Source organism: Ovis aries, chromosome 19 (assembly GCF_016772045.2).
Source record: "Ovis aries strain OAR_USU_Benz2616 breed Rambouillet chromosome 19, ARS-UI_Ramb_v3.0, whole genome shotgun sequence".
In the NCBI taxonomy this organism is placed as follows: Eukaryota; Metazoa; Chordata; class Mammalia; order Artiodactyla; family Bovidae; genus Ovis; species Ovis aries.
This window is the reverse complement of record NC_056072.1, coordinates 2,947,489-2,960,765: the sequence shown is the minus strand read 5'-3', so window position 1 is coordinate 2,960,765 and position 13,277 is coordinate 2,947,489. Positions and strand designations below refer to the sequence as shown.

Below are 13,277 nucleotides of genomic sequence, written 5' to 3'. Positions count from 1 at the left end.
CCCATCCCTAGGTGGAAAACTCCAGACTGGAGGGCGCAGCCACACGTTTCTCTCCTGCTGGCTCCTTTTCCTCTGTAAATTGCAAGAGGGTTGTTTCACAAAATTTAAATGTATGTATGTTAATTACCTGTCACAATAAGCAAGTGTCACTGCTAAAACAGACTAATTCTGATCAAATACTTTGGTTAGCCTCCTGGCTCTCAAAAGGATTTCAGAGGCAGAGTCCAAATTCCACCTTGCTGGAATGTGATAAAACACACACGGGCTCTGTGTGAGAGGCACGAACACAGAATCCTGCTACTACCCTTCAGGGTTAAGATCCACCCCCACCTCTTTTCTGTTTTCAGCTGAGTGTCTGTGAGGAAGGCGAGGTGATTTAAACCTATTGCTAAAGTTCAACAGTTAAGATGCCTCTTAAAAGACGGACACTGTTCACATACCCGTCAGAGAGAAGATTGCGGTGCTGCTAAAGATTAATTTAAAACAGAGAAACAAGGAAATCTGATACTGATGACTAGCAGATGGAGTAATTCAAAACCAAGACAAGTGATCATTTCAAATGTATAGTTATATTTAATCTCAATAATTATAACTGCAATATCCTTAAATACATATTTGGTTTCCTTCAGAAGAAAAGATAAAATTGATTTACAGAGCACTTTCACATAACATTTTTCACTTACTCCTCATAATAATGCTTTGCTTTAGAAAGTCCCACCCCTTTTTACATAAAAGGACATTAGATGATCATTCGACTACCCAGCTAATAACCAGGCTATTAAATAATACAGACAGTAATTTAGGGCAAGGGATCTGGAACCAGAAAGAAACGTACTCAAATTCTGCCCTTTCCACTCACTGGCTATATGACTTAGACAAGTTAGTAGGTAAAATCTGGACCCAAACAGATTTTGCTACTCACAATCCTGTGACACAATGCCAAAGTAGAAGGAAGACATGGGCAAAGGCAAGGGAAAAAGCATAGAAATGTTTGTCAAATGAGACACTGCAACATTATGGGCATATCGCCACTCTATGGGATTATTGTAGCATCTAAAACTACTCACACGGAATAAGTGATTCACTCTTATAGCCCTTAGTGATATGTTGGTGGTGGTAGTATCCTATTTATTGATAATATCTATATATTTATGCTGGCCTCCTTAATTAAACCAATACAATTCAGCATGAAGGAGGAAACAGACAGAACAGGCTTCATGTTGAAAGCAGGACTCCATCTTGGGCCGGACTGTGGACTTTGAGCTATATGCCCAGTATCTATGGAAAAGACATACCACCTGAAAAACCAGACCCTCTGGATGGAAAAGCCCTAGGGCTCGTACCTAGACTCTCCATAGCCTAAAAGAATACCCTAATAACCTGTGTAACTGAATAGAATCATACATTCTATTATGCTTACTGGGGTATGACCACAGGCCTATTGATAAATGTCCACTGTTAACTACCTAGGCTTAAGGCATACAAATCACAGGTTAACTCTGATTGTATCTTTCTTTTCCTTTGTTCAGACTAGTTGCAGGGAATTTGGGGAGGTGGATTTGGGCGCATACACTTAGGGTACATAAGGTTTCCACAAAAACTGGTCGGGGTCCTTGGCTAAGAGGAGACTCTGCCTTGGGCCTGTGGTGTAATAAACTGCACTCCACTATCTGCATTGTCCTTCTGAGAGAGTTGTCTCCCGGAACGCGTGGCTATGACAAGCACCATGGGCAGTGTGGGGGCAGGCTGAGCCCTCCCAGTTGAGGGGCCAGTCTGGGCCAGGTCCGGGCATTGCCAGCAGGTCGCGGGCAGGATTCCGGGGTCCACCCAGGAGGCAGGACTATTTTGACAGTAGTTCCCGCCTAAGGAGAAAATGCTGTGGGCACAGTTGGGAGGCAGACACCACAGCTGGCCTGTGGGATTATTGCTGGGACCAAGAAGCCAACAGTGTCAGAGATCTATGGCCTCAACAATGCTGTGTGGCAAACGACCCCAAACTCAGCGGCCGAAAGCAATAACTCTTTATCCCGTGGCTCCCGAGGGCCCCTGGGGCAGCTTTGCTTCCTTCTGCAGATGTTTGGGTCTGAGTCCTCACTTTGGTCTCTCCCCTCCCAGAGGGCTTACTGGGGGACCTGTTCCTCTCAGGGTAATGGCAGAAGCACAAGAGGAAAAGAAATACACAAAGCTTCAAAAGGCTGTCCCTTGATAAAAACTGGCACCGTCCCTTCAGCCCTGTTTCATGGAGCAAGAGCAGAAGGTCGAGCCTAGTGTCACAGGGCAGGGAAGTACATGCTGCCCGTAAGGAGGCCACGCAAGAAGACACCAAGAATTGGGCCAATAGCCCAGTCAGCTTCTGCCCACCTCCATGGCCGTCATTCATATCCCTTCAACGTGAAAAACACCCCCACCTCCACCCAAGGGCACGCAGAAGTCTCACGCAGTCGTGGCGTCAGGCGCGACATCAGGACTCCATGAAGAGCACACGGCACAGATGTGGACTGGGTCTGGGAACTAATATGCAAGTTACTGGCCAGCCCCCCCCCTCACGCATGCAACAAGCAACAGTGCAATGGGGACAGATAATCACAGCAGCCACTCCCAGTCAAAGAGCAGAAACGTGGTCTTCAGCAAACCTGAACTCCTTCTAGGCACAGTAGGCCAATTTCCCTGCATGGAAGCGGGAAGTGGCTTTAAAATTTTTTACAGACATATATATTTTTTATTGAAATACAGTTGATTTACAACGCTATATTAGTTTCAGGTGTACAGGAAAAGGAATCAGTTGTACATATAGCCATTCCTTTTAGATTGTTTCCCGATACATCATTACAGGAAATGTTTCTTGATTCTTGGTTCTGTTTCAAGGAAGGGGAGGGACCGTGGGGTCAGGGGGAGGGGTGAGACCCCCAGTCCATGCTCTGTCCTCTGAGATACTTTGTCTTCATGTTTCTTGTTGCTTCCTAAGAGGACATTGAAATTTACACCTGTTTGGGGTAGCTAAGTTTTCCCTGCTTGCTTCCCACCTGTAAAAAATTGAGGGCTCAGAGGTCTTTGTTGCCTCTCAAACATTTCAGTTTCTCTTAGTTTAGGCTTGTAGGACTTTGATAGCGTCACTTTCTCTACAACTTAGTGGATTTTCTGTGTATTCGGCTGCAGTTCATTCCATGTGTGAAAATCACATTTTTTTCCAAGACACGCTTCTGTCCAGATTGAATTACTAGCACTTTGAGTACATCCTGTGGCAGTGGACCCAGGCCTCTGTCCAACTGGAAGATCTACTAAATGTCACTCTGTCATATTTTGCAGTGTTACAGCCACACCGGTTTGGGTCTTTGCCCTGAAGCCATGTTTTCCGGCAAGTCACCTGAATTTGGTCTTTGTCTCTCTTGCTATGCAATTCAACAACCATTTCCTGGATTAAACCTTTCTCCCCACACTATATCTTAATTAAAAAAATCTTTTCCTGCCTTCATTGGCTGAAGGTAACAGTTTTATTTTCTAAGTAGCAACTTCTGGGCTGCTGCTTGCAATTTTTTTTATTGGGGTATAGTTATTTACAATGTTGCATTAGTTTATACTGTGCAGCAAAGTGAATCAGCCATACATATCCATATACACCCCCTTTTTTGGATTTCCTCCCCATTTAGTCGCCACAGACCAGTGAATACAGTCCCCTGTGCTGTACTAGGTTCTCATTAGTGATCTGCTTTATCCATATTAATAGTATCCATAGTGTAGATATGTCAAACCCAGTCTCCCAGCTCATCGCCCCTTCTTTTCCGTATGTCTGTTCTCTATGTCTGTGTCTCTGTTTCTGCTTTGTAAGTAAGGTTATGTACATCAATTTTTTCAGATTCTACATGTATGCATCAGTATACAGCATTTGGTTTTCTCTTACTGTTTTGTTTGGTTTTTGTTTTGAGCATGTCTCTTGCTTATAGTAACTTCCTATATTAATTTGAAAGCAACTCATTTTTTCAAAATTTTTCTCTTTATGTTGCTCACCACTTTGAGTGTTTTTACCATGCAACAAATCACAAGGTGGGAAAATCGTAATATTCAGATTTGCCCATTTGGGCAAACGTCCCACTTGGACCTTAAGATCAAGTTTATCTGTACTGACCAACTCTTCTAGAACTCTATGGAGAGGCATCAAGAATTGGTTCAGCCCTAAAGAAATATGAGAATTCTTAAATTGTACTGTGTCTCCTGTTGGGACCCAACAGAGAGAAATGACAGAACAGGACTTCATTATTTTGAGAATTTTCAAAATCTTACCTCTGTTCCTTGGAAGGGCCACAGGTGCAAATTCTACTGGTCTGGGAGTATCTGGAACAGAAGTCTACCACCTGTCAGCCCCAGTATATGGTGGAGACAAGTATTACCAGCTATTTGATAGAGGTAGTAGATGGCAGAATGGTCTAACTGGAACACTTACATAGGTCACCTCAGGTACCTGAATGCAAGTTTTCTCTAGAAAGAGTGAACTGCCAATTCTTTCTACAAAAACTAGACTGATTTAGAAAGTTTATGACAGCACCTAGGTCTACAGTGGATACATTACCTGTCTGTGGGCCATCGCCTGCCACTGCAGAGCCAGTAAGGCCAAGGCTATAGACGCTACAGATTTCTGCAAATACATACATGCACTGGAGGCAAAAGAGATGAATCCATTAAAAGTACACAGTTTGTCTCCAATAAAGATAGAGCTAAGCCTCTTACCGGGCTTCCCAGGTGGTTCACAGTAAAGAATCTGCCTGCCAAGCAGGTGCCTTGGGTTTGATTCCTATGTTGGGAAGATCCCCTGGAGAAGGAAATGGCAAACCACTCCAGTATTCGTGCCTGGAAAATTCCATGGACAGAGAAGGCTGGCGGGCTACAGTCCATGGAGTCTCAAAGAGTAGGACTTAGCTTAGGAACTAAACAGCAGCAAGCCTCTTACCAATGCAAATCACTGCATAAATTCAGCTTCTTGGGACCAATGGGCCAGGTCTTCCTGGAACACAGGCAACAAGCTGGCTTTGGTGCTCAGCCATCCAGGGTCTGCAGATCTAACTGCGGACTCAGCTTCCAATGGATGCAGACTCTCTTAAGTTCACAGAAGCTGTAGACTAGGATGGTGTGGCCCTACTCATTCCAAAAGGAGCAGTTAGCCTCCTCAAACTGGACAAAGACAGGCTCTTATTCCAACCCAAAAGCTTGAGCAGAAGGCCCTGCCATATTGCTTTACATCTCATATATTAAACTTGGTATAGTGTAACTAGCGTACTTAAGAGTTTAACTTCCCCTGGGAGGCAGACACAATTTCCTTACAAAGCTTTCCTCTGGCCCAGCAAGAAGCTCTAGCTCTAAAGGTAGGGTATGGGCTGCCCTAGAAGGCAGCTGACCACACAGAAGCCCTGGTCCCAGGGCCCACAGAAGCAGGTGTGTCACCACTGGCTCTGCTGGAAGGGACATGCTGGTCCCTGAGGCACTGGAGAAGATGGCAGGGTGCTCAGAAGAGAGCAGCTCTGAGCCAACGACAGTCACCATCATAAGCTGCGTATTTTCCACGTATTGACTGTCTCCTGCACTCTGCAGATTATTACCTTTCCTTGCATGGCAACCTCCACTCTATTGACGGAGAGAAGCCTGGCTCAGCTCTGATGCTCACCTTCCCCCATCACAAGCCACTCCAGCCACTTCAATCACCAGCAAGTCCTGGATGCTCCCTCTTCCTCTCTCCTCAAGCTTCGGTCTCTGTTTCCAGGTTTTCAAGTGCGTGGAATGCCCTTTCTCCCACCCCTGCCCCCAGGGAGAAGGAGCCAAAGCTAGCGTGTAGAGCTGGAGGTGGCTGTGCACACACACCATCTGATGAGCAAAGGACCCAGTCGAGGACACCCACCAGAGCGTTCACAGGGACCCCTAAGGAACAGGAGTCCCAGCGGGGTGTTAGGGGAGTGGTATTGCAGGATGTACCTTTTACTTTTCTATATGGTTTAGACTTTTCTACAGTGAAGATGTTTAACTTATCTCTATATTTTAAATTACATTTCCTATCCTTGCTTCCAGAGATTCTGATTCAGCAGGGAAGGGTCCAGGATTCTGATCTTCCAAAGACCCTTCACAGACTCTACTAAACAGTTAGTTTGGGAACTGTGGTTGAAATGACTGTTTCCAAAATAATAAGGCAATTAACATTTTTGTTTTTTAAGAAAAGCTCCAACTCTATTACACAATTATTTTTTATTATTTCCTTTTATTTTGCCGTAGCTTATTTCTACTACAAATATACATTCTCTAAGAATACTGGATCTGAATTATTTGTAAGAATTATAATAGCATTAGCAGTCATTTTAACAGTTAGCCACACCTGAACAAAGGATCTAAATTAAATCACTATAAAGCATGTATTTGTGAAGTAAGTTTCATAAACTATTTTAAAATTAAGGCAAACAAGAAAAAAATCTACAAATATAAATATCAGGGTTCTCAGATTCTAAAATTACATTAATTTAAATACCACCTGATTATCTCTCAAAACAATGGATATTCTCAAAATACGAAGTAGAAAGTTATTATAAGTAACAACTTTGGTAAAATGTTTCACAAAACATTTTTAAGTTTAAACTTTGGGAGAATGTAAAGATGTAAATGATTTTTATAATTAACTTTTGGAAATATCTATAATGCCCTAAAATTCAGACATCAAAGCATCTATTTCTTTAAACTTCTTAGTTATATTTTCAATACATTCTCCAGCTTTTAACCTTCGCCCATCAATTATAAGACATTCCTCTTCACAGTGGTTTTCAAGAGAGCTGCCTGCAGGAACTTCAGGGCCACATTTAGGTAACTGTAAAAATAACCACAGAAGTCATCAAATTTACTTGAAGACAAGGCTTAATTATCTGCACAAAACATAAAACCGTCAGTAACTCCTAAACAAGGTGTTCTGTTATGCTGGTGGTCAAATAATGATCCCCACATAAAATATAACGTACAGTAAGTGTCAGTGTAAAAGTAACTGAATACTTAGTCCTCTACCCCTCAACATCATACATTTTTAGCTTTAACTTTTTGAAGTGGAAAAATGTGATCATTAAAATTAAAATTCTGCAAGTTTTCTAAATTTTTTATTTTAAAATTGATCATTACGGAGAATACAAGTGAAAACTGTTTAGTCACACTTCCGGTGACCATCTTCTCATAAGCACCTGCATTCCTTATGGATAGTAAGTGGATGCGCTGGTTTATTTGGAAAGGACACAAGTGAAAACAAGGCAAACATACACACGCACACACGAGATTTACAACTTCAAGGTTCATTAAAGGCAGAGGTAACTTCGCATACAACGTGAAAAAAAACAAAACAAAACAAAACTCATGTAATTTATACAAGTACTTTCTATTTTCATGTATCAAAAATGTACCTTTTAATACAAAGAGGTATTCAGTAAACTGTCTTATTTGTATATGGATTATCTAGTTTGTGAATTATTTAGGTGGATTTTATAACAGTCTGAAATTAATTCCCTTCCATTTTTTTCAAAGTCAGGGCATGTCAACCAGTGTTAATGTTAGCTAAGAACATAATTAGAATAGCCAGGACATGGAAACAACCCAGACGTCCATCAGCAGATGAATGGATAAGAAAGCTGTGGTACATATACACAATGGAGTATTACTCAGCTGTTAAAAAGAATTCATTTGAATCAGTTCTGATGAGATGGATGAAACTGGAGCCGATTATACAGAGTGAAGTAAGCCAGAAAGAAAAATACCAATACAGTATACTAACACATATATATGGAATTTAGGAAGATGGCAATGACGACCCTGTATGCAAGACAGGGAAAGAGACACAGATGTGTATAACAGACTTTTGGACTCAGAGGGAGAGGGAGAGGGTGGGATGATTTGGGAGAATGACATTCTAACACGTATACTATCATGTGAATTGAATCGCCAGTCTATGTCTGACGCAGGATGCAGCATGCTTGGGGCTGGTGCATGGGGGTGACCCAGAAAGATGTTATGGGGAGGGAGGTGGGAGGGGGGTTCATGTTTGGGAATGCATGTAAGAATTAAAGATTTTAAAATTTAAAAAATAAAAAAACTAAAAAAGAAAAAATAGTACAATTTTGTAAATATGAAAATAATTAAAGAAAACACTACTAAAAAATTAACTTTTGCAATTGAATAAAATTGTACCCTAAAAATTTTCCCTTAATAAGATTAAATTAGTAGATTAAGAAACCAAAAAAAAAAAAAAAGAACATAATTAGAAAGGTGAGTCTACTGAGGAAAACAATCTCTGAGTACTTGAATGACAAACAAAAATGGATTTTGATTATCCATGTGTGTATGCTTTTGTTCATGTTGCTATTCTCAATTCATTGGTATAAGTGCTTGAGAGTAATCAACTTGAAACCTCACACATGAAATGCATGATGAAAACATCACATTCACAACTTTGAAAACAGCTCAAACAACATCTGCCCAGAGAATAAACACGCTCAAAACTTCAAAATTATCAGGTATATCCTCTTCTGGTGTGTTAGCTTATAAAAGACCACTTTCTTTAACAAAACACTTAACCACTTTCTAAAAACAAAATACATCTTACCTTTGGAAGTCATATTTATTTTTCATACTAATTAAAAAAAAAAAGGAAGGAAGGAAGAAAAGAAAGGAGAAAAGAAATCCCTTAGGTGATCATTTCTTTACCTTTAAGCTGGAAATTGCTCCAGCTCTGACAGCTGGTCTCATTGCTATTCTCCTCATTTAAAAATGAACAAGGCAGTAAGTACCCCAACCTGGCATGAATTCCAGGCTTCTAGAGCTCTGTGTGGAGAGAGGCTTACGAACCAGTCAGCAGGCAGCACTCACCTGCCTGCCAGCAAGTTAAAACAGTTAATTTTTATAATTCCTAAATGCCTTTTGAAAGCATAAAACATTACAAGAATCTAAAACAAAGAGCAAGCTCCTGCCTGGTGATGTATTAAAACTATGTATTTTACCTTAAGACATAAAAATCAGAAGTAATTTTCTGTTCTATCAAGTTACTAGTTATAATGGCAAAATAGAAGCCAATTTTGTGGCTGTAAAAGCTCCAGGACATTTCTATAAAAATCAACCTGCCTGTATTTTTGAATAGACAAACCGCTAAGACTGAAAAAAACCACTGCACAAAACCATATGGTGCTCAAACAAAATACACATTTGCCAGAAAAGAATAATTTATATATTAACTACATGTATACAATAAATGTCACCAATCTATAGCTCTTGTTCTATGAGGGGTAAGATCTATAGAGAGAACAAGATTTTTTTTTTGCTTTTTTAAAAAGGGACTCTAATCAGAGAAATACTATTCACAATCCATGGCAATTCAAGAACAAGTTGAGATTGCTGACCAAGAAAACAATTATGTTTTTCAACTCAGTGTTTTTACCAATAATTTTATTTAAATTTTATTTTCCTTTACAGTTTGATCTCAACTGCAAATTTTGTGTATTTTCATGATTTGTAACTTAATCAAGGAAGTGTTTCAGTTCAGTTCAGTCGCTCAGTCGTGTCCGACTCTTTGCGACCCCATGAATCGCAGCACACCAGGCCTCCCTGTTTATCACTATGTCCCGGAGTTCACTCAGACTCATGTCCATCGAGTCCATGATGCCATCCAGCCATCTCATCCTCGGTCGTCCCTTTCTCCTACTGCCCCCAATCCCTCCCAGCATCAGTCTTTTCCAATGAGTCAACTCTTCACATAAGGTGGCCAAAGTACTGGAGTTTCACCTTCAGTATCATTCCTTCCAAAGAAATCCCAAAGAATCATCTTTGTTCTTGCTGAAGTTCTGAATGAAATCAGCCAAAGTGGATGAACAATCTTGTCCATTTACAAAGCCACCTTCTCTGCACCTCAGAACAGAAGAGTTGGGGATGGGTAGTTTTGCAAAGTGAGGATGTGCTAACAGAGACAAGGTGAGGAATTCTTAGCTCCTATTCCCTCCAGAGGCTGCCACTGCCAATTCTCATCTGTAATAATAGCCAGTCTTAGGAGTCAATCACTCTGCAAAGCACTTTTTCTGGTTTGCCTCATTTAACAACCCTCTGAGGCAAGTGACAGGCAACCTTAGCCAGTCCTGAATCCTCACTGCCTGGACCAGGAAGGGGACACAAGGACAGTATGCTGAGCCCGTCTCCCATCCCCTGCTTCCTGACTCCAGGCACAGTGGATAGCCAAACAAGAAACGAGAAAAGGAATGAAACTGGAAGGATCCAGGGCTCCTCACTGCCATTTCCCTCCTAACTACACAGGGAACAGCTGGACCACCGTGTGTAAGTGTCTGCCTCACGGCTGACTTCTTTCACACCTGCTACCCTGCTGTTCTGTGTTAATGACCTGGGCTTGCTGTTGTGCTGAGCAATGTGTCAACCAACTTAGAATTTCTGCTGTCATTGATAAGTATTGAATACAGTAAGCACACATGGCCTTTCTCAGCCCAACTTGGCTGGCCAAAAGGAAAAAAAAAAAGACAATCTGGTTAAGAATGGTGAAATAGAATCTGGTGAAAAATTCCCCATGGAGGTCAGCCCTGTGCATGACCAGGCAGGGCAGCTTTCCAGGGGTCCTCTTGCTCTAGTGCTTCTCCTGAATGCGAAGATCAGTACCTCCCTGGCGTCAGTGAGTCTCACTATCCCTCTTCATTCCAGCCCCAAAGACCCCAAATAAAACAGCTCCTCGGCTCAAGTCAGGGAAGGCAATGGCATCCCGCCCCAGTACTCTTGCCTGGAAAAATCCAATGGACAGAGGAGCCTGGTGGGCTGCAGTCCATTGGGGTCACTAAGAGTCAGACACGACTGAGCGACTTCACTTTCACTTTTCACTTTCATGCATTGGAGAAGGAAACGGCAACCCACTCCAGTGTTCTTGCCTGGAGAATCCCAGGGACGGGGGAGCCCGGCGGGCTGCCCTCTATGGGGTTGCACAGAGTCGGACACGACTGGAGCGACTTAGCAGCAGCAGCAGCAGCCTTGGCTCAAGTATATTTCAAAGACTGATAGATGCATTCTGATTTCTCCACAGGCTACTAGTTTCTTGTTCACCTCATGATAACCAAGGGCTCACATTTTAGAAGTGAAAGGAACTTCCCATATAATGGAAATGAATATCTGGGAACAATTTCTGCCATTTAAGGATCTGAGGTTGCTCTTCAGGCCTGATGGTCACTATGGATCCTACCTTTTCTCTTGTCTTCACTTCCTCCCCACACTCCTCTTCAGACTCCTTGTGAGTGGTTGTGTGCTCCAGGGCTTGCTCAAGCATTTGCTCCAGCTCTTTCAGTAAAAATTCTGTCTCAGAGACAACTAAAGAAATGTTGTTAATATAGTGAAAAAAAAAATTACACCTTAAGTAATTCTATCTAATTCATAATCTTAACCACCCTCAAAGAGGACATTTTCTAAATGTTATGAGGTAGGAGGAGAAGGGGACGACAGAGGATGAGATGGTTGGATGGCATTACCAACTTGATGGACACGAGTTTGAGCAAGCTCCAGGAGTTGGTGATGGAGTGGGAAGCCTGGCATGCTGCAGTTCATGGGGTCACGACTGAGCGACTGAACTGAACTGAACAAGATAAAAAGTATTTTGTATAACTTTCAGTTATAGCCTCTGCTTGATACAAAATTACTGTGGATTTTCAGTTGAATCTTTTATAATTATTCCTTGACAAATGTAAGTGACATTCTTGCTATATGTAGACTATAAGTATCCCTGACACTAAATTATTCTTTTATTTTTATTTATTTAAAAAATTAACTTATTTATTTTAAGTGGAGGCTAATTACTTTACAATATTGTAGTGGTTTTTGCCATATATTCACATGAATCAGCCATGGGTGTACATCTGTATTTTTAAAATAAGAAGGCAAGGGCACCAAATTAAGTTGTTACTTATAGACCAGGGGTCAGCAACTTTTTTTCTATGAAGGACAAGAGAGTAAATATTCCAGGCTTTGTGGGCCAGATGGTCTCCGTCACAACTACTCAACTCTGCTATTAGAAAGCAAACCGTACGTGAGTGCATGCTCAGTCATTTCCAACTCTTTGCAACCCCACAGACTGCAGCCCACCATGCTCCTCTATCCATGGGATTTTCCAGGGAAGGCTACTGGAGTGGATTGCCATTTCCTCCTTCAGGGAAACTTCCCATCCCAGGGATTGAACCTGTGTCTCTTGCGCCTCCTATATTGGTAGGCGGATTCTTTACCACAGCGCCACCTTCAACCAAATGGGAGTGGCTGTGTCCCAATAAAACTTTATTTACAAGAACAAGCAGCAACTGATAATCGTGACACACAATTTGTTAAGCCCTGCAATAAACTATTAAAACTACTGTTTAAAAGGGGAAGCCAAGTAATTAAGTGTCAAGGCTAAATCCAGGCTGAGTATGTAAAGTGAAAGTGTTGGTTGCTCAGTCGTGTCTGACTCTTTGCAACCCCAGGGACTATAGCTCACGAGGCTCCTCTGTCCATGGAATTCTCCAGGCATGAATTGAATTCAGTTCTCCTGCATTGCAGGCAGATTCTTTACCATCTAAGCTGCCAGGGAAGTCCTAGTCTATTCTTAATCAAAATATCAATGCATCTTAACTGCCTAATCTAATTTTTTTAAAAATTCACATACTTATAAAGGCTGTGCGATTTTTCTGCTACTGTGACAGAAATATGTAAGTAAGCAAAATATCTGGTAATTTGTTGAACTTGCTGATACAAGATAATATTCCCAACAAAGATATAAATACCTATTATAACTCTATAGACCCGACTGCTGATTAACAATATCAACTGAGTTCCTATTTAAATAAAACAAACATTTTCAATTGATATTGAATCTTTCTGAAGTAAAGATCAAGGGAGGAGGCTAGTGACCTGCTCCTGCACAGCAGACAGATGGGGCCCTGAAAAGTCTTCCACGGGCAGCATGACTCAGAGAGAAAGACACACGCCCCATCATCTTCCACTCTGGTTATACAAATCTGACATACACCCCATCATCCACTACACATTGGCAGGTCATCAAAAACCACATCACAGATGTAGAGCAGCTGAAAGTTCATGGAAACCCAAGCAGGACATACCCTTCAGGGCTAAAATTTTATCAGTGAATATGGAAGCAAGGTGTTCCCAGCAATAACATTAATTTTGGTTTGTGTAATATGATGTACACATCCATCCATTTGTGTGTGAGTTTACACAGACAGGTATCCGTATAAATTAGGCATGTTATA

The 13,277-nt window shown here is 41.5% G+C and overlaps 1 protein-coding gene across 1 annotated transcript in view; it reads right to left on the bottom strand.

Moving 5' to 3' along the window:
- Positions 1-6,208: 6,208 nt before the first annotated feature.
- The window catches only part of ZCWPW2 (zinc finger CW-type and PWWP domain containing 2), a 153,443-nt gene continuing 146,374 nt past the window's right edge, over positions 6,209-13,277 (bottom strand). Inside the window, exons 11-12 of the mRNA XM_027958145.2 lie at positions 11,228-11,352; positions 6,209-6,835 (exon numbers count right to left, since the gene is read on the bottom strand). Of these exons, the coding sequence (XP_027813946.1) occupies positions 6,674-6,835; positions 11,228-11,352 (287 nt within the window). The 3' untranslated portion in view covers positions 6,209-6,673. The remainder of the gene's footprint in view (positions 6,836-11,227; positions 11,353-13,277) is intronic.